Source organism: Salvelinus namaycush, chromosome 32 (genome assembly GCF_016432855.1).
Source record: "Salvelinus namaycush isolate Seneca chromosome 32, SaNama_1.0, whole genome shotgun sequence".
Lineage (NCBI taxonomy): Eukaryota > Metazoa > Chordata > Actinopteri > Salmoniformes > Salmonidae > Salvelinus > Salvelinus namaycush.
Genome location: NC_052338.1, coordinates 35,384,040 through 35,402,757, shown reverse-complemented (window position 1 = coordinate 35,402,757; position 18,718 = coordinate 35,384,040). Strand labels below are relative to the sequence as shown.

General features: G+C 44.9%; 2 protein-coding genes across 2 annotated transcripts; both read left to right on the top strand.

The window, feature by feature from the left end:
• The first annotated feature begins 12,836 nt into the window (after positions 1-12,836).
• Positions 12,837-14,208, top strand: LOC120027428 (gap junction beta-4 protein-like). Its single transcript, XM_038972360.1, has 2 exons — positions 12,837-13,372; positions 13,621-14,208. Exons 1-2 carry the CDS (start codon positions 12,837-12,839, stop codon positions 13,922-13,924), a joined length of 840 nt encoding a protein of 279 aa, XP_038828288.1. The 3' UTR covers positions 13,925-14,208.
• Positions 14,209-17,499: 3,291 nt separating this feature from the next.
• LOC120027112 (gap junction beta-3 protein-like) lies at positions 17,500-18,294 on the top strand. The gene has a single exon (XM_038971951.1). It carries the CDS (start codon positions 17,500-17,502, stop codon positions 18,292-18,294), a length of 795 nt encoding a protein of 264 aa, XP_038827879.1.
• Positions 18,295-18,718: the final 424 nt, after the last annotated feature.

Here is an 18,718-nt window from a genome sequence, read left to right as displayed (position 1 = left end):
AAGGGATCATAGCTTTCACCTGGATTCACCTGGTCAGTCTGTGTCATGGAAAGAGCAGGTGTCCTTAATGTTTTTCATTCTCAGTGTATATGTCTCTTATGTATTTCATTCACCTGGTCAGTCTATGTCATGGAAAGAGCAGGTGTCCTTAATGTTTTTCATTCTCAGTGTATATGTCTCTTATGTATTTCATTCACCTGGTCAGTCTATGTCATGGAAAGAGCAGGTGTCCTTAATGTTTTTCATTCTCAGTGTATATGTCTCTTATGTATTTCATTCGGCATGATCACATATCAATCAGATTGCATGCAGACTTATAAATGGCATCAAGTGAAAGATACAGCGCCATCAGAATGTATTCATACATACCACTTGACGTATTCCACATTTTGTTGTGTTACAGCCTGAAAAAAAAAAAAAAAAAGGATGACATTTATTTTTCTCTCACACATCTACACACAAAGTGAAAACATGTTTTTACTGAAAATATAGGTCAGTCATAAGTTTGGATACAACTACTCATTCAAAGGTTTTTATTTGTACTATTTTCTACAATGTAGAATAATAGTGAAGATATCAAAACTATGAAATAACACATATGGAATCATGTAGTAACCCAAAAAAGTGTTTTAGACACTTCGAAGTAGCCACCCTTTGCCTTGATGATGGCTTTGCACACTCTTGAAATTCTCTCAACCAGCTTCATGAGGTAGTCACCTGGAATGCTTTTCCAACAGTCTTGGAGGAGTTCCCACATATGCTGAACACTTATTGGCTGGTTTTCCTTCACTCTGTGGTCCAAATCATCCCAAACCATCTCACTGACAGTGTCACCAGCAAAGCACTATTGCACCTCCTCCTCCATGCTTCACAGTGGAAATTACACATGCAGAGATCATCCGTTCAACTTGCTCAGTGTCTCACAAAGACACGACGGTTGGAACCAAAAATCAAAAATTTGGACTCATTAATCAATCAATCAAATGTATTTATAAAGCCTTTTTCACATCAGCAGATGTCACAAAGTGCTGTACAGAAACCCAGCCTAAAACCCCAAACAGCAAGCAATGCAGGTGTAGACGTTACCATTTTGGGGCGGTAGGTAGCCTAGTTGCTGGATCGAATCCCCGAGCTGACAAGGGGGAAAATATGTCGTTCTGCCCCTAAACAAGGCAGTTTAGGCACTGTTCCCCGGTAGGCCGTCATTGTAAATAAGTAAAGGTTAAATAAAAAAATAATTTAAAAAAAGAAGCTTGACCAAAGGACCAAATCAGACCAAAGGACAGATTTCCACCAGTCCATTGCTTATGTTTATTGGCTCAAGCAAGTCTTTTCTTCTTATTGGTGCCTTTTAGTAGTGGTTTCTTTGCAGCAATTCAACCATGAAGGCCTGATTCACACACTCTCCTCTGAACAGTTGATGTTGAGATATATCTTATTTGAACACTGTGAAGCATTTTTTGGGGGCTGCAATCTGAGGTGCAGTTAACTCTAATGAAACGCTCTGCAGCAGAGGTAATTCTGGGTCTTCCATTCCTGTGGCGGTCCTCATGAGAGCCAGTTTCATTATAGCACTTGATGGTTTTTGTGACTGCACTTGAAGAAACATTCAAAGTTCTTGAAATGTTCCAGATTGACTGACCTTAATGTCTTAAAGTAATAATGGCCTGTCGTTTCTCTTTGCTTATTTGAGCTGTTCTTGACGTAATATGGACTTGGTCTTTTACCAAATAGGGCTATCTTCTGTATACCACCCCTACCTTGTCACAACACAACTGATTGGCTCAAATGCATTAAGAAGGAAACAAATTCCACAAATTAACTTTTTAAGAAGGCACACCTGTTAATTCAAATGCATTCCAGGTGACTACATCATGAAGCTGGTTGACAGAATTCCAAGAGTGTGCAAAGCTGTGTCCAAACGTTTGACTGATACTGTATGTATTCACACCCATGAGTCAATACTGTAGAAGCACCTTTTAGCAGCGATTACAGCTGTGAGTGTTTCTGGGTAAGTCTCTAAGAGCTTTCCACACCTAGATTGTGCAACATTTGCCCATTATTCTTTACAAAATTCTTCAAGCTCTGTCAAATTGGTTGCTGATCATTGCTCGAAAACCATTCTCAGGTCTTGCCAAAGCTTTTCAAGTAGATTTAAGGTGAATTCATCTCCCAGTGTCTGGTGGAAAGCAAACTGAACCAAGTTTTCCTCTAGGATTTTGCCTGTGATTAACTCCATTCTGTTTCTTTTTTATCCTGAAAAACTCCCCAGTCCTTAACGATTAGAAGCAGCCACCAATATGCTTGAAAATATTTAGAGTGGTACTCAGTAATGTGTTTTATTGGATTTGCCCCAAACATAACATTTGGTATTCAGGGCGAAAAGTGAATTGCGTTGCCACATTTTTTTGCAGTATTACAGTAGTGCCTTGTTGCAAACAAGTTACATGTTTTGGATTATTTATATTCTGTACAGGCTTTCTTCTTTTCACTCTGTCATTTAGGTTAGTATTGTGTAGTAACTACAATGGTGTTGATCAAGCCTTAGGAGAAAACTATCATAGCCATTAAACTATGTAACTGTTATAAAGTCACCATTGGCGACAATGTTTTTGATCCATCCTCAGTTGTCTCCAATCACAACTCTGTGTCACAGCCCTTTGTCTCCTGTTTCCAATGTTGCCACATTTTTTTGCAGTATTAATTAAATGCATTATTGAAAACAGGATGCATCTTTTGGCATATTTGTATTCTGTACAGGCTTCCTTCTTTTCACTCTGTCATTTAGGTTAGTATTGTGGAGTAACTACAATGTTGTTGATTCATCCTCAGTTTTCTTCTATCACAGCCATTAAACTCTTTAACTGTTTTAAAGTCACCATTGGCCTCATGGTGAAATCCCTGAGCAATTTCCTTCCTCTCCGGCAACTGAGTTAGGAGGTACACCTGTATCTTTGTAGTGACTGGATGTATTGATACACCATCCAAAGTGTAATTAATAACTTCACCATGCTCAAAGGGATATTCAACGTCCGTTTTTTTTTACCCATCTACCAATAGTCCCTGGTCTTTGTGGTTGAATCTGTGTTTGAAATTCACAGCTCGACTTACAGATAATTGTATGTGTGGAGTAAAGAGATGACGTAGTCATGAACAAACCATGTTAAACACTATTATTGCATACAGAGTGAGTACATGCAACTTATTATGTAACTTGTTAAGCACATTTTTACTCCTGAACTTATCATAACAAAGGGTTAAATACTTATTGACTCAAGACATTTCAGCTTTTCATTTTTTATTCATTTGTAAAAAATATATAACAAAACATATTTCCAATTTGACATTATGGGTTATTGTGTGGAGGCCATTGACACCAAATCTCAGTTTAATCCATTTTAAATTCAGGCTGCAACACAACAAAATGTGGAAAAAGTCAAGGGGTGCAAATGCTTTTTGAAGGGCCCTCACCTCATCGTACACACACACACACACACACACACACACACACACACACACACACACACACACACACACACACACACACACACACACACACACACACACACCATTGAAATGAACATGCCCTTGCTGAAGTTGCATTCTTCTTGGTCTCCGACCCAACAAATCTCTCTCACTTCCTCTCTCTCACTTCCTCTCTCTCGATTCAATTCAAATGGACTTCATTGGGAAACGTGTTTACAAAGCAAGTAAAATAAATAAATGAAACAACGACAAAAAACAGCAAAGCGAATTAAACAAAAACTATCAGACATTATCAGTATCAATCAAATTTCAATCACATTTATTTATAAAAGCCATTTTTACATCAGCCGATGTCACAAAGTGCTGTACAGAAAACCAGCCTAAAACCCCAAGGCTAGGAAAAACTCCCTAGAAAGGCAGGAACCTAGGAAGAAACCTAGAGAGGAACCAGGCTCTGAGGGGTGACCAGTCCTCTTCTGGCTGTACTGGGTAGGCCAGAGGAACCAGGCTCTGAGGGGTGACCAGTCCTCTTCTGGCTGTACTGGGTAGGCCAGAGGAACCAGGCTCTGAGGGGTGACCAGTCCTCTTCTGGCTGTACTGGGTGGATATTATAAGAGTACATGGCCATTAACGCCAGATCGTTCTTACATGTTTTTATTTAACCTTTATTTAGGCAAGTCAGTTAAGAACAAATTCTTATTTACAATGTCGGCCTACCCTGGCCAAACCCGGACGACGCTGGGCCAACTGTGCGCCGCCCTATGGGACTTCCAATCACGGCCGGATGTGATACAGCCTGGATTCGAACCAGGGACTGTAGTGACGCCTCTTGCACTGAGATGCAGTGCCTTAGACCGCTGCGCCACTCGGGAGCCCGAGGTTAGATGTTCAATCAATCAAATGTATTTATAAAGCTCTTTTTACATCAGCCGATGTCACGTTCAAACGTTCATAGATGACCAGCAGGGTTGTAGAGGGTGCAACAGGTCAGTACCTCAGGAGTAAACGTCAGTTGGCTTTTCATAGCCTAGCATTCAGAGGTCGAGACAGCAGGTGCGGTAGAAAGAGAGTCGAAAAACAGCAGGTCCGGGACAAGGTATTACGTCCGGTGAACAAGTCAGGGTTCCATAGCAGGTGGAGCAGTTGAAACGGTGGACTGGGGACAGCCAGGAGCCATCAGGCTAGGTAGTCCTGAGGCATGGTCCTAGGGCTCAGGTCCTCCGGGAGGGGAAGGTGATAGGGAGAGAGAGAGAATTAGAGGGAGCATACTTAAATTCACACAGGACACCAGATAAGACAGGAGAATTACACCAGATATAACAGACTGACCCTAGCCCCCCGGCACATAGACTATAGCAGCATAGATACTGGAGGCTGAGACTTGGGGGGGGTCAGGGGACACGGTGGCCCTGTACGACGATACCCACAGACAGGGCCAACCAGACAGTATATAACCCCACACCACTAGATGGATATCAACAGACCACAATCTTACTACCCTGAGACAAGGCTGAGTATAGCCCACGAAGATCTTCTCCACAGCAAGAGCCCGAGGGGGCGCCATGATCACATCTGACTCAACCCACTCAAGGGACGTACCCCTCCTAGGGACGCATGGGAGAGGACCAGTAAGCCAGTGACTCAGCCCCCATAATAGGGTCAGAGGCAGAGAATCCCAGTGGAGAGAGGGGAGCCGGCCAGGCAGAGACAGCAAGGGCAGTTCGTCGCTCCAGTGCCTTGTCGTTCACCTTCGCACTCCTGGGCCAGACTACACTCAATCATATACACTCAATCATAGGACCCACTGAAAAGATGAGTCTTCAGTAAAGACTTAAAGGTTGAGAACGAGTCTGTGTCTTTCACATAGATAGTGTTTAGCAGTTGATGTTATTCTTCAATAACACAGACCCCAAAGCAAATCAGGGGGAGAAAAATATATTAGAAGAGAACAAATCATAGTTGTTATGCTGGAAAGTAGATGGTCGATCAGTGTCTTCCTGTGTTTTCTCCACTGAACAAAGAGACAGGATGTACTTTATACCCAAGCCTAGCCTGTGGTTGACCAATTAGAATTCCTTGCAATAAAATTGGGCCAATCGCCAAATACCAAGTATCCGGTTTCAGGCTCAATGTATACTGTAGACAATTTGGACCAATGAGAACTTGCCACATGTAGCTTTGAGTCCCAGACTGGAATTCCTACACAGATCCTAAACCGATGTTGACCTGAAAAACACTAGTTCCAATGCTCTCTAGCCCTCTTGACCTCTAGTCCTCTGCGTTGTGTATTTACAGTATCTTATAATATTCTTACAATAGGCAGACCATTCCATAAAAATTGAGCTTTATTGGAGAAAGCCCTGCCTCCAGCTGTTTGCTTAGAAATTCTAGGGACAATAAGGAGACCCGCGTCTTGTGACCCTTGCCTGTCCTGACTCCGAGCCCGCCTGCCTGACCACTCTGCCTTACGACTGACCCTGAGCCAGTCTCAACGTCAACTGTGAAGAGGCAACACAGTGTCTGTGTTATTTTGCCCATCTTAATCTTTTCTTTTTATTGGCCAGTCTGAGATATGGCTTTTTATTTGCAACTCTGCCTAGAAGTCCAGCATCCCGGGATCGCCTCTTCACTGTTGACGTTGAGACTGGTGTTTTGCCGGGTACTATTTAATGAAGCTGCCAGTTGAGGACTTGTGAGGCGTCTGTTACTCAAAACTAGACACTCTAATGTACTTGTCCTCTTGCTCAGTTGTGCACCAGGGCCTCCCACTCCTCTTTCTATTCTGGTTAGAGCCAGTTTGCACTGCTCTGTGAAGGGAGTAGTACACAGCTTTGTACGAGATCTTCAGTTTCTTGGCAATTTCTCGCATGGAATAGCTTTCATTTCTTAGAACAAGAATAGACTGACGAGTTTCATAAGAAAGTTCTTTGTTTCTGGCCATTTTGAGCCTGGAATCGAAACCACAAATGCTGATGTTCCAGATACTCAACTAGTCTAAAGAAGGACAGTTTTATTGCTTCTTTAATCAGAACAACAGTTCTCAGCTGTGCTAACATAATTGCAATATGGTTTTCTAATGATCAATTAGCCTTTTAAAATGATAAACTTGGATTAGCAAATACAACATGCCATTGGAACACAGGAGTGGTGGTTGCTGATAATGGGCCTCTGTACGCCTATGTAGATATTCCATTAAAAATCAGCCGTTTTCAGCTACAGTAGTCATTTACAACATTAACAATGTCTACACTGTATTTCTGATCAATTTGATGTTATTTTAATGGACAAAACATTTGCTTTTCTTTGAAAAACAAGGACATTTCTAAGTGACCCCAAACTTTTGTACGGTTGTGTATGTACGGCAGAACCAAATCGGAGAGGTAGGTAAGAGGAGCCCATGTAATGCTTTTTAGATTACCACTGGAGTAACGTGATCACATGTTTTGGCCTCTGAGACATTAGGGACAAAACCCACTGAGTTGATGATGGGTCTATGGACTTTTCCATGTGAATATTAAAGTCACCAAAAAATTTGAATATTTATCTGCCATGACTACAAGGTCCGATAGGAATTTGGGGAACTCAGTGAGGAACGCTGTATACGGCCCAGGAGGCCTGTAAACAGTAGCTATAAAAAGTGATTGAGTTGGTTGATATCAGGTAGGAAGGTAAGACCCAGATACAGACCATTCGAATAAACAATAGTTTACTATTTCAACAAGGGCAGGCAATCAACAGCTCAAGGCAGGCAGGGGTCAGTAAACCAGAGGTGGGGCAACGGTACCGGGCGGCAGGCAGGGTCAGGGTAAGGCAGGGGTCAGTAAACCAGAGGTGGGGCAACGGTACCGGGCGGCAGGCAGGGTCAGGGTAAGGCAGGGGTCAGTAAACCAGAGGTGGGGCAACGGTACCGGGCGGCAGGCAGGGTCAGGGTAAGGCAGGGGTCAGTAAACCAGAGGTGGGGCAACGGTACCGGGCGGCAGGCAGGGTCAGGGTAAGGCAGGGGTCAGTAAACCAGAGGTGGGGCAACGGTACCGGGCGGCAGGCAGGGTCAGGGTAAGGCAGGGGTCAGTAAACCAGAGGTGGGGCAACGGTACCGGGCGGCAGGCAGGGTCAGGGTAAGGCAGGGGTCAGTAAACCAGAGGTGGGGCAACGGTACCGGGCGGCAGGCAGGGTCAGGGTAAGGCAGGGGTCAGTAAACCAGAGGTGGGGCAACGGTACCGGGCGGCAGGCAGGGTCAGGGTAAGGCAGGGGTCAGTAAACCAGAGGTGGGGCAACGGTACCGGGCGGCAGGCAGGGTCAGGGTAAGGCAGGGGTCAGTAAACCAGAAGTGGGGCAACGGTACCGGGCGGCAGGCAGGGTCAGGGTCAGGCAGAGGTCAGTAAACCAGAGGTGGGGCAACGGTACCGGGCGGCAGTCAGGGTCAGGCAGAGGTCAGTAAACCAGAGGTGGGGCAACGGTACCGGGCGGCAGGCAGGGTCAGGCAGGGGTCAGTAAACCAGAGGTGGGGCAACGGTACCGGGCGGCAGGCAGGGTCAGGGGCAGGCAGGGGTCAGTAAACCAGAGGTGGGGCAACGGTACCGGGCGGCAGGCAGGGTCAGGGTAAGGCAGAGGTCGGTAATCCAGAGGAGGGCAAAGGTACAGGTCGGCAGGTTCAGGGTCAGGGGCAGGCAGAGTGGTCAGGCAGGCGGGCTCAGAGTCAGGACAGGCAGGCAGGCTCAGGGTAAGGCAGAGGTCGGTAATCCAGAGGAGGGCAAAGGTACAGGTCGGCAGGTTCAGGGTCAGGGTCAGGCAGAGTGGTCAGGCAGGCGGGCTCGGAGTCAAGACAGGCAAGGGTCAAAACCAGGAGGACGAGAAAAGAGAAACTGAGGAAAAAACAGGAGCTGAGACACAAAAAAGTTGGTTGAATTGAACAAACAAGACGAACTGGCAACAGACAAACAGAGAAGACAGGTATAAAAACACAGGGGTTAATGGGGAAGATGAGCGACACCTGGAGGGGGGTGGAGACAATCACAAAGACAGGTGAAACAGATCAGGGTGGGATTTCATGACTAGATGCTCAGACATTTGAAAACACAGTCATTTTGGCAGGGGTAAATTGAAAATGTTCTGTCGTACATGTTAGCAACATCTCTGCCTTTGCGGAACGAGTGGGGGATATGGTCACTAGTGTAACCAGGAAGACAGGCCTAATTTAACACAATAAATGACTCAGTCTTGAGCCATGTTTCAGTCAGGCCAATCACATCAAGATTATTATCAGTGCCTTGGAAGTGAGGCATCTAACATTAAGTAGCCCTATTTTGAGATGTGAGCAATCACAATAATAACAGGAAAGGAGGCCTTCATTCCAGTGAGATTGCTAAGGCCAAAACTGCTATGTATAGTTCTGCCCAACCTAGATTGTGTCACAGATACGGTCTCCATGGGGATAGCTGAGCTGACTACACTGACTGTGCTAGTGGCAGACTCCACAAAGCTGGTAGGCTGGCTAACAGGGTGCAGGCCAGGCAGCAGGCTATCTCATTGTGGAGATAGAGGAGTTACAGCCCTGTCTATGTTGATAGATAAGAGAGCACCCCTCCAGCTAGGATGGAGTCCCGTCACTCCGCATCAGGCCAGGCTTGGTCCTGTTTGTGGGTGAGTCCCAGAAAGAGGGCCAATTATCTACAAATTATATATTTTGGTAGGGGCAGAAAACAGTTTTCAACCAGCGATTGAGTTGTGAGACTCTGGTATAGAGCTCTCTGGGGACCAGAGACAATTCCTCGATGCCGACAGACGTCTGACTGTTTAATCCTAACATCATTGGTGCTGACATTGATAACAATATCCCTATATAACAATATCCCTATATACGGTAACAATATCCCAATATCTAAGATCGCCAGTTTTAGCCTTAGCCAGCACCCTCTTCAGATTAGCCTTTACATCGGTAGCCCTGCTCCCTGGTAAACAGTGAATGATCGCCGGTTGATTATTTTTTAAGTCTAATATTGCGGCGGGTAATGGAGTCGCCAATGACTAGGTTTTTCAATTTGTCAGAGCTAATGGTGGGAGGCTTCGGTGTCTCAGACCCCGTAAAGGGTGGAGGAGAGACCTGAGAAGGCTCGGCCTCTGACTCCGACTCGTTGCTTAATGGGGAGAACCTGTTATGTTTCTGTCGGCTGAATGAGTGACACCGGTTGAGCATTCCTACAGCATTTCCCTCCAGAAGCCATGAGAAAGTTGTCCTGCTGCGGGGACTGTGCGGGGGGATTTATACTAACGTTACTATCTGTACTTACTGGTGGCACAGACGCTGTTTCATCCTTTCCTACACTTAAAATTCCCTGCATAACGATTGCATCTGAAGCTGGGCTTGCAGCACAGCTATCCTCACCACAAGGCAATAGTTATCCTGTATATTATGAGTGCAGCGACTGCATATAGATGGCATAGTGTTTAATGTTACTACTTAGCATTTTCGGCTAGTGGAGGTCCTGGAGAACCATGGACGGGTAAAGCGTCCGGGGTGAAAAAAGTTTGATTAAGTTTGATTAAACAGTTATTAAAAGTAAAAACAAATGATTTGGCAGGTAGCCAAGTAGAAAGCAACAGCACGGAGACAATGCGGAAGTGTGACGTGTGCTACGGTGAAGAAGGAGACCTCAAAGCCCGAGAAAAAGCATCCGGAGTGAAAAAGTTTAATGAAGGAAGTTGTGCGAGGAAAAAAACGAAGACGTTGGTAAACGGTTATTAAATGTGAAAATAGAAAGGTTTGGCAGGTAGCCAAGTAGCAACAAACAGCACAGCAGCACAGAGACAACATTACGCTAAAAGTTTGAAGAAAATAACAACATTTATATGATATTTATATGATATATCAAAATATGACATTATGATGTTAAAATAGTAGAATGGAAGAATGATGGAGGGGCGGGGGGGGTAAATAGGCAGATACATATAGGTTATATTTACATTGGTGTTTCTGACCCCCTGGTTGACCTTTTCTTGTGGCATCCGGTCAGGATGTTAGAAAGTGCAGCTCGGTTTCCACCTCATTTTGTGGGCAGTGGACACATATCCTGTCTTCTCTTGAGAGCCAGGTCTGTCTACGGCGACTTCTCTCAATAGCAAGGCTATACTCACTAAGTCTGAACATAGTCAAAGATTTCCTTAATTTTGTATTAGTCACAGTGGTCAGGTACTGTGTACTCTCTGTTTAGGGCCAAATATAATTCTACTTTGCTCTGTTTTTTGGTTAAATCTTTCCAATGTGTCAAGTAATTATATTTTAGTTTTCAGATGATTTAGTTGGGTCTAATTGTGTTGCTGTCCTGGGGCTCTGTGGGGTCTGTTAGTGAACAGGGCCCCAGGAACAGCTTGCTTCGGGGGCTCTTCTCCAGGTTCATTTCTCTGTAGGTGATGGCTTTGTTATGGAAGGTTTGGGAATCGCTTTTCTGGTTTTCGATAATTAGTGGGTATCGGCCTAATTCTGCTCTGCATGCATTATTTGGTGTTTTACGTTGTACACAGACAATAGTTTTGCAGTTTTCTCAATTTGGTGTTTGTCCCATTTTGTGAATTATTGGTTGGTGACCCAAGACCTCACAACCATTGAGGGCAATGGGTTTATAAATGATTCAAGTATTTTTTTGCCAGATCCTAATTGGTATGTCAAATTTTATATTCCTTTTGATGGCATAGAAGGCCCTTCTTGCCTTGTCTCTCAGATCGTTCACAGCCTTGTGGAAGTTACCGGTGGCGCTGATGTTTAGGCCGAGGTATGTGTACTTCTTTGTGTGGTCTACGGCAATGGTTCTAGGTCGATTTTATGTTTGTGGTCCTGGCATCTGGACCTTTTTTTGCACACCATTACTGAGATTCACTGTCAGGGCCCAGGTCTAACAGAATCTGTGCAGAAGATCTAGGTTCTGCTGTAGACCCTCCGTGGCTGGGGATAGAAGCACTAGATCATCTCCAAACAGTAGACATTTGATTTCCGAGCCCGCTAGAGTGAGTCCTTGTGCTGCATACTGTTCTAGTGCCAATTCATTGATACAAATGTTGAAGAGAGTGGGGCTCATGCTGTTTCCCTGCCTCACTCCCCCCCCCCCCCCCCCCCCCCCCCCCCCCCCCCCGGCCCTGATGGAAGAAATCTGTGTGTTTATTGCCAATTTTGACCTCACACTTGTTTGTGAACATTGATTTTATAATTGCGTAGGTTTTTCCCCCTAACACTGCTTTTCATCAGTTTATATAGCAGACCCTCAACAAAGCATGAGAAGACTTTGCTTTTGTTTTGTTTGTTTGTCAATTAGAGTATGCAGGATTTACACGTAGTCTGTGGTATTTTAATAAGAAGCCAATTTGACATTTGCTCAGGACATAATTTTCACTGAGGAAATGTTGGAGTCTGCCGTTGATGAGGTTACTGTTGACATAGATTCCGTGGTAAATTATGGGGGTCAAATTTGTCTCCGCTTTTGTGGATCGGGGTGATGAGACCTTGGTTCCAAATATTGGGTAAGATGCCAGAGCTGAGGATACTATTGAAGAGTTTGAGTGTAGTCAACTTGAATTTGTGGGCAGTTTATCTTATCATTTCATTCTTCTTATTTCTTAGTGTATTTCTGTACTGTTTTAGTGTTTCGCCATTTGTATTTATCAGGGCAGCAGCTACTCTTCCTGGGGTCCAAACACATTAAGGCACTTACATTACATAGTGAAGGTGTATGTTCTTGTTTTCGGGGTCTCTGTGTGTTTGGTTGGTTTCACAAATTTTAGGGCGGGTTGTTTTACACTCTTCATCAAACCACTTCTTTTTGCTGTTCATTTTCTCAGGTTTATGCTAGATTTTTTTTTTTTTACAATTTGATGTTAGCTGTCAAATATACTGTTCAGACTTTATTTTGCTAAGTTTACACCTTCACTATTGCAAGGAAAATATATATTTCTCTCTCTCTCTCTCTCTCTCTCTCTCTCTCTCTCTCTCTCTCTCTCTCTCTCTCTCTCTCTCTCTCTCTCTCTCTCTCTCTCCTTTTTGTGGTTTGAATCAGTCTCCTTCTCTCTATGGTAAAAGTTGAATAATAAGTTGTCAGCCACTCCCTAATCTACTCAAACACTGAGCTGAGGGTGTTGCGGCTATGTTTACCTAGCTAGTGCACTCAGTATGGGCATGCAGTACATCCTCCCCTCTTGTGCCAACCAAGCTGAGTAAGTCTTATTAAAGACCCACCTTTCCAGAGTGCAGTTGAGTATTTATTTTAGAATCCCACTGGGAACGAGAGGCGGTTGAGACAAGAGGGGCCTGTTGGAGGCTGAACTGAACTTCTACTACTACTTCTTCTACAACTTGTACCTCCACTATGAACTGGGCGTTTTTGCAGGGCCTGCTTAGCGGGGTCAATAAGTACTCCACGGTGTTCGGTCGTATCTGGCTCTCCGTCGTCTTCATCTTCAGACTCATGGTCTTCGTCGTGGCTGCGGAGAAAGTGTGGGGTGACGAGCAGAAAGACTTCGACTGCAACACCCGCCAACCTGGCTGCCACAACGTCTGTTACGACCACTTCTTCCCTGTCTCCCACAGCCGGCTCTGGGCACTCCAACTCATCTTCGTCACCTGTCCCTCGCTCCTGGTCGTCCTCCATGTCGCGTACAGAGATGAGCGAGAGCGGAAACACTGTCTGAAGCACGGCGAGGGATGCACCCGTCTGTATGACAATACGGGGAAGAAGCGCGGCGGCCTGTGGTGGACCTACCTCTTCAGTCTGCTGTTCAAGATGGCGGTGGACGGCGTGTTCATCTTTCTGCTGTTTTACATCTACGAGGCGTACTTCTTCCCGCTGGTGGTGAAGTGCTCAGAGGACCCCTGTCCCAATGAGGTGGACTGCTTTATTGCCAGGTATTGCTATTATTATTACTATTATTACAAACAGAGCACACTTTGCACTGATCATTGCCATGGCCCTGCGGTTCTGCTGACCATGTGAGACCATCAGGAGAATCTCTTGAGTGCTAAGTATCACAAATGCTGCACTTGTTGAGGTGTGGAACGGCGTGAGCTAAACCAGTATGTGAATACAATGCTTTGTTATTTTTGAACAACCTGTACTATTTCACGAAGCTCATCTTTTATTGTCTGCTCCCCAGGCCAACAGAGAAGCGAGTGTTCACGGTCTTCATGGTGGTGATAAGTTTGGTGTGTATACTCTTGACCCTGTGTGAGATCCTCTACCTGCTGGGGAAGAAGTGCAGGGAGTGTATTGGCGGTGGAGGACCCCGTGCCATCAGGGAGAGTCCCCAGTTTACCATGCCAGCTACCATACCCCTGACAGAGAAAGATACCTCTGTATTCAAGCAGTCTGAACTGAAGAAGATGAATATGGCTGACGGGGATGGCGGAGTGGGTAAGAGAGAGGGCCCTGCTCCGGGTTACAGTGTGACTGTCTCTTGATTTAATTCTGGTCCTGGAGATGCCAATAACTTGTACAGGCTTTCCGTTCAAGCCCAGTATTAATACCTGATTAGTTGCATCAAGGCATTGATGATTAGTTGATCCGTTGTGTTTTAGTAAGTCTAGTAGTAGTTAGTAGATAGTACAGGTCTTTGAAGAAACGCCTACGGAAAGACTACAACATCCTGTCGTGTCTGTGTCAAGGCAAGGGCCACATATACTGTTCAGTGTGAGTATATGGGTCTGATACTCCAAAATGTTGTTTACAAAGTCACTGCCAAAATGGGAAACTATTGTGTACATGTTTAGTCATGATTAAATAGAGAATGACATGCCATCTGTTTTTTTTGTTAAACGTTTTCATTTCATGAAATGTACATTTATTTCTAGTCTTGTTCAGTTATTGATATATGTAATATAATTTCAAGCCTGATGATTGTAGTCTGCTTGTCATTTGAAATAAAAACCATATTTTATTATGATCTATTATATTTTTGTTGTTGTATTTTCTATAAATATAAAATGTTTCTTTTAAATTTCAACTAAAATATCATGATGATTTTCAACTTAAAAAGTAAAGTCCATTGAACACAGAACTGATAGTAAATCAGATCGGATCCAAAGCCTCTTCTTATTCATTCCAGCAACCATTTCTCTGCCATTTTACAGTACATACAGCATGCTAGCACAACAGGAGATGCAGCAGTGTTCCACTAGAAGGTATTGAATTGAGTAGTATTAAATCGATCACATATTTTACCTTTATTTAACCAGGCAAGTCAGTTAAGAACAAATTCTTATTTACAATGACGGCCTAGGAACAGTTCCGCCCAACAACAGATTTTTACCTTGTCAGCTCGGGGATTCGATATAGCAACCTTTCGGGTTACTGACCCAACGCTCTAACCACTAGGCTAGGCTACCCCTACATTTTGAATTAAGTTTGTTCAAGAGTCACTCTTAAAACATTCACATGAACCTTTATGTAACAAAGTTAATTCCATGTAGCATGCAGCTTGCAAACACCTGATGAGATCAAAGTGGGGGGTTTTCTGCAATGAAAGAGAACCACAAAATGACACACCTTGATAATGAAATGAATTAAATAGTAGTTAATTCTACAGGTTGGCAGTAATAGGTTGGGAGTGGTCAGTAAGCAGGGGTGATAGTACAGTCTATCTACATTAAAATGACCCCTCCTAAATTATCTGATCACAGTCACATCCGGCATGACTAAAAGTCCCATCAGCCTCGGCAGTGGGACTAGCTGTACAGCTGTGTGATGTGGTGGTGAGAGGTGACACGTTCTATAGCTAAATGAACTGTCTAGTCTAGATAAAGAGTGTCTGTTAAATGAATCAAATATACATGTACATTTGCTGAATGGGCACGAACACCAAATGTTCAGTGTTTGAGTATCTATAAATATGAATCAACAACAAATACTACAAACACTAGTAGTCACCGTATCAGTGAGACGAGTGCTCTAGGTCTACATCCCGATACCTCTGTACCATAGGTCCAGCTCTCCATGCAAATAAAGGATCAGCGTTTATCTCGGGAATCTGTGGCAGTGCCGGATAAATGAGGGTGACTAGGCAGACATGGAGTGGTACCAAACCATACTCATCTGTGTGGACCTGGGGTGTTTACCGATACCAGAGGCACCTGGTGGGAACACTTAGTCACCATGACAACTCCAATGTTGATTTTAACAAGGGTATTGCATCACTAACTGGCCAGTGGAGGGAGAAAACAAAAAACCCCAGCACTGATTCCAAATCTTGACCACACCTCCAGAGTGTGGCTAAATCATCATGTCCAGACTTACAGTAGTGCAGCCATTTTGTTCTGCCCTGCCATTCAATAGTCAAATCAGACTGAGGCAAAGTTGAACAGAGAGACGGACAAGCTTTGAACAGAGAGACGGACAAGCTTTGAACAGAGAGACGGACAATCTTTGAACAGAGAGACGGACAAGCTTTGAACAGAGAGACGGACAAGCTTTGAACAGAGAGACGGACAAGCTTTGAACAGAGAGACGGACAAGCTTTGAACAGAGAGACGGACAAGCTTTGAACAGAGAGACGGACAAGCTTTGAACAGAGCGACGGACAAGCTTTGAACAGAGAGACGGACAAGCTTTGAACAGAGAGACGGACAAGCTTTGAACAGAGAGACGGACAAGCTTTGAACAGAGAGACGGACAAGCTTTGAACAGAGAGACGGACAAGCTTTGAACAGTGAGACGGACAAGCTTTGAACAGAGAGAAGGACAAGCTAAAATGGATTGAGCATCAATCAGCCTAGCGATCTGAAACAACTGTAAGTACGACTTGACTAATAATCCATCTGTACTCGTGATACGAAATACTTTTGCCTCAAAATGATGTGTATTCAGCAACAAGTAATCTATCATATACTCTACCTGTTATTTGAACATGATTCCACTGTTTTCATAAGACATTACTTTGCTCAAGATGTTCTCCTATGAAATCCCACAATAACAAAAAAAAAAATGATTTTGTGAGCATTAGACTCTTGATGGAAGGCAAACAGTGTTTTGATCAGATATTAAAGCCGCCTTTCTTCAAAGAACCCCACGCCTTTAAGCAAACAGCTTCAGAAGGTGAAGAGAGAGTCGCAGGGAGATTTGGATGAAAAGTTTGATCAGAGTCTAAATAAAAGGCTGTGAACAGATCTTTCAAAAGAAAAATACTTTAACACCCTGAAGAAATGTATTTCTCCGTAAAATTGAAGAGTTTTATTATATGTTGTTCAGCTGGTAGATGTTTCCTGTTTGTAGCTCTATTACCTATCATTCTGTAGCCTTCCAGTAGGGCGATGGCGATGCCAGTGTTAGGCGTTGGCGATGCCAGTGTTAGGCGATGGCGATGCCAGTGTTAGGCGTTGGCGATGCCAGTGTTAGGCGATGGCGATGCCAGTGTTAGGCGATGGCGATGCCAGTGTTAGGCGATGGCGATGCCAGTGTTAGGCGTTGGCGATGCCAGTGTTAGGCGATGGCGATGCCAGTGTTAGGCATTTGCGATGCCAGTGTTAGGCGATGGCGATGCCAGTGTTAGGCGATGGCGATGCCAGTGTTAGGCGTTGGCGATGCCAGTGTTAGGCGATGGCGATACCAGTGTTAGGCGATGGCGATGCCAGTGTTAGGCGATGGCGATGCCAGTGTTAGGCGATGGCGATGCCAGTGTTAGGCGTTGGCGATGCCAGTGTTAGGCGATGGCGATGCCAGTGTTAGGCGATGGCGATGCCAGTGTTAGGCATTGGCGATGCCCGTGTTAGGCGTTGGCGATGCCAGTGTTAGGCGATGGCGATGCCAGTGTTAGACGATGTCAAGGGGTCTGCAACTTGATTTTAAGTAGATCCCTTTCCCTGAAATGGAGGATGGACTGGCTCAATTCATACATACCCTGGTTGTTCAACCGTTATTCATACACTTATTAATGAATCACTTTCTCTTCTTCCTCCAGCTTCAAGTCCAAAGACAGAAGCTCATCCACACAGCCGGGTGAAAGTTCAACGGTGAAAGAAGGGGATCCCACTCCGATCTCACCATGGACTGGAAGACGTTCGAGGCGCTGCTTAGCGGGGTCAATAAATACTCTACCGCGTTTGGACGTATCTGGCTCGCGGTGGTCTTCGTGTTTCGCGTCATGGTCTTTGTCGTGGCCGCAGAACGCGTCTTTAGTGAGGACCAGAAAGACTTTGACTGCAACACCCGTCAACCCGGCTGCGCCAACGCCTGTTACGACCACTTCTTTCCTTTCTCCCACACCAGGATCTGGGCAATCCAGCTCATCTTCGTCACCTGTCCCACCTTCATGGTCGTGATGCACGTGGCGTACCGTGAGGAACGCGAACGCAAGTACCGCATCACACATGGTGAAAACGCCCGTCTCTACGACAACACAGGACAGAAGCACGGAGGACTCTGGTGGACATATCTCCTCAGCCTCTTCTTCAAGACGGCCATCGAGGTGGCGTTCCTCTACCTCCTGCATCTCATCTACAACAACTTTGACCTGCCGCGCCGCGTCATTTGCGACCTCTGGCCTTGTCCTAACCAGGTGGATTGCTACATCGGCCGGCCCACAGAGAAGAGGGTGTTTACCTACTTCATGGTAGGAGCGTCGGCTGTGTGTATAGTGCTCAACGTGTGTGAGATCTTTTACCTGATAGCCATCCGGTTGCTGAGGATCAGTCATCGGGGAAGCCTCCATACCTCCCCCAACATTAGGTGCTCTGAGCTGGACTGTGATGGGTGTCAGATGCTGGCGGCGACAACAGAGTACCAGGAGTGCAACGAGGCCAACTCATCCATGGAGAAGAAAAGTACATCTATATTTTGAGTCAGACATGAAACTTTTTACAATTGAACTTTTATTAGATGACAAATCTTTATTGACTAAATGTTGTCAAACAAAATCTGAGTTTTATCAATACATTTATTTTAGTCAAATGTAATTTTTATGGCCACCACCTCCTCACCCTCCCTTACGGACACGCCTCTGTGAGGGTGAGAGACTGACGAAGGTTAAGAGTTCTTGAAAGTGATTTGACAGGTCGTGTTTCCCCTGCTCAGACGTTGCTGACGAATACCAGAGTTTACAACACATGGTCGGTATTTTACATATCAGCTAACCGCATTTTATGCTAATCTGGTGCCCGACTGCACAGTCGATGTTGTCGCAGCCAATCATTGGTTGATGCACGTAACGTCTCAGCAAGGAAACGCAACACCCTGCTCATCTGATCTGGTCCCCTGCTTTTTTC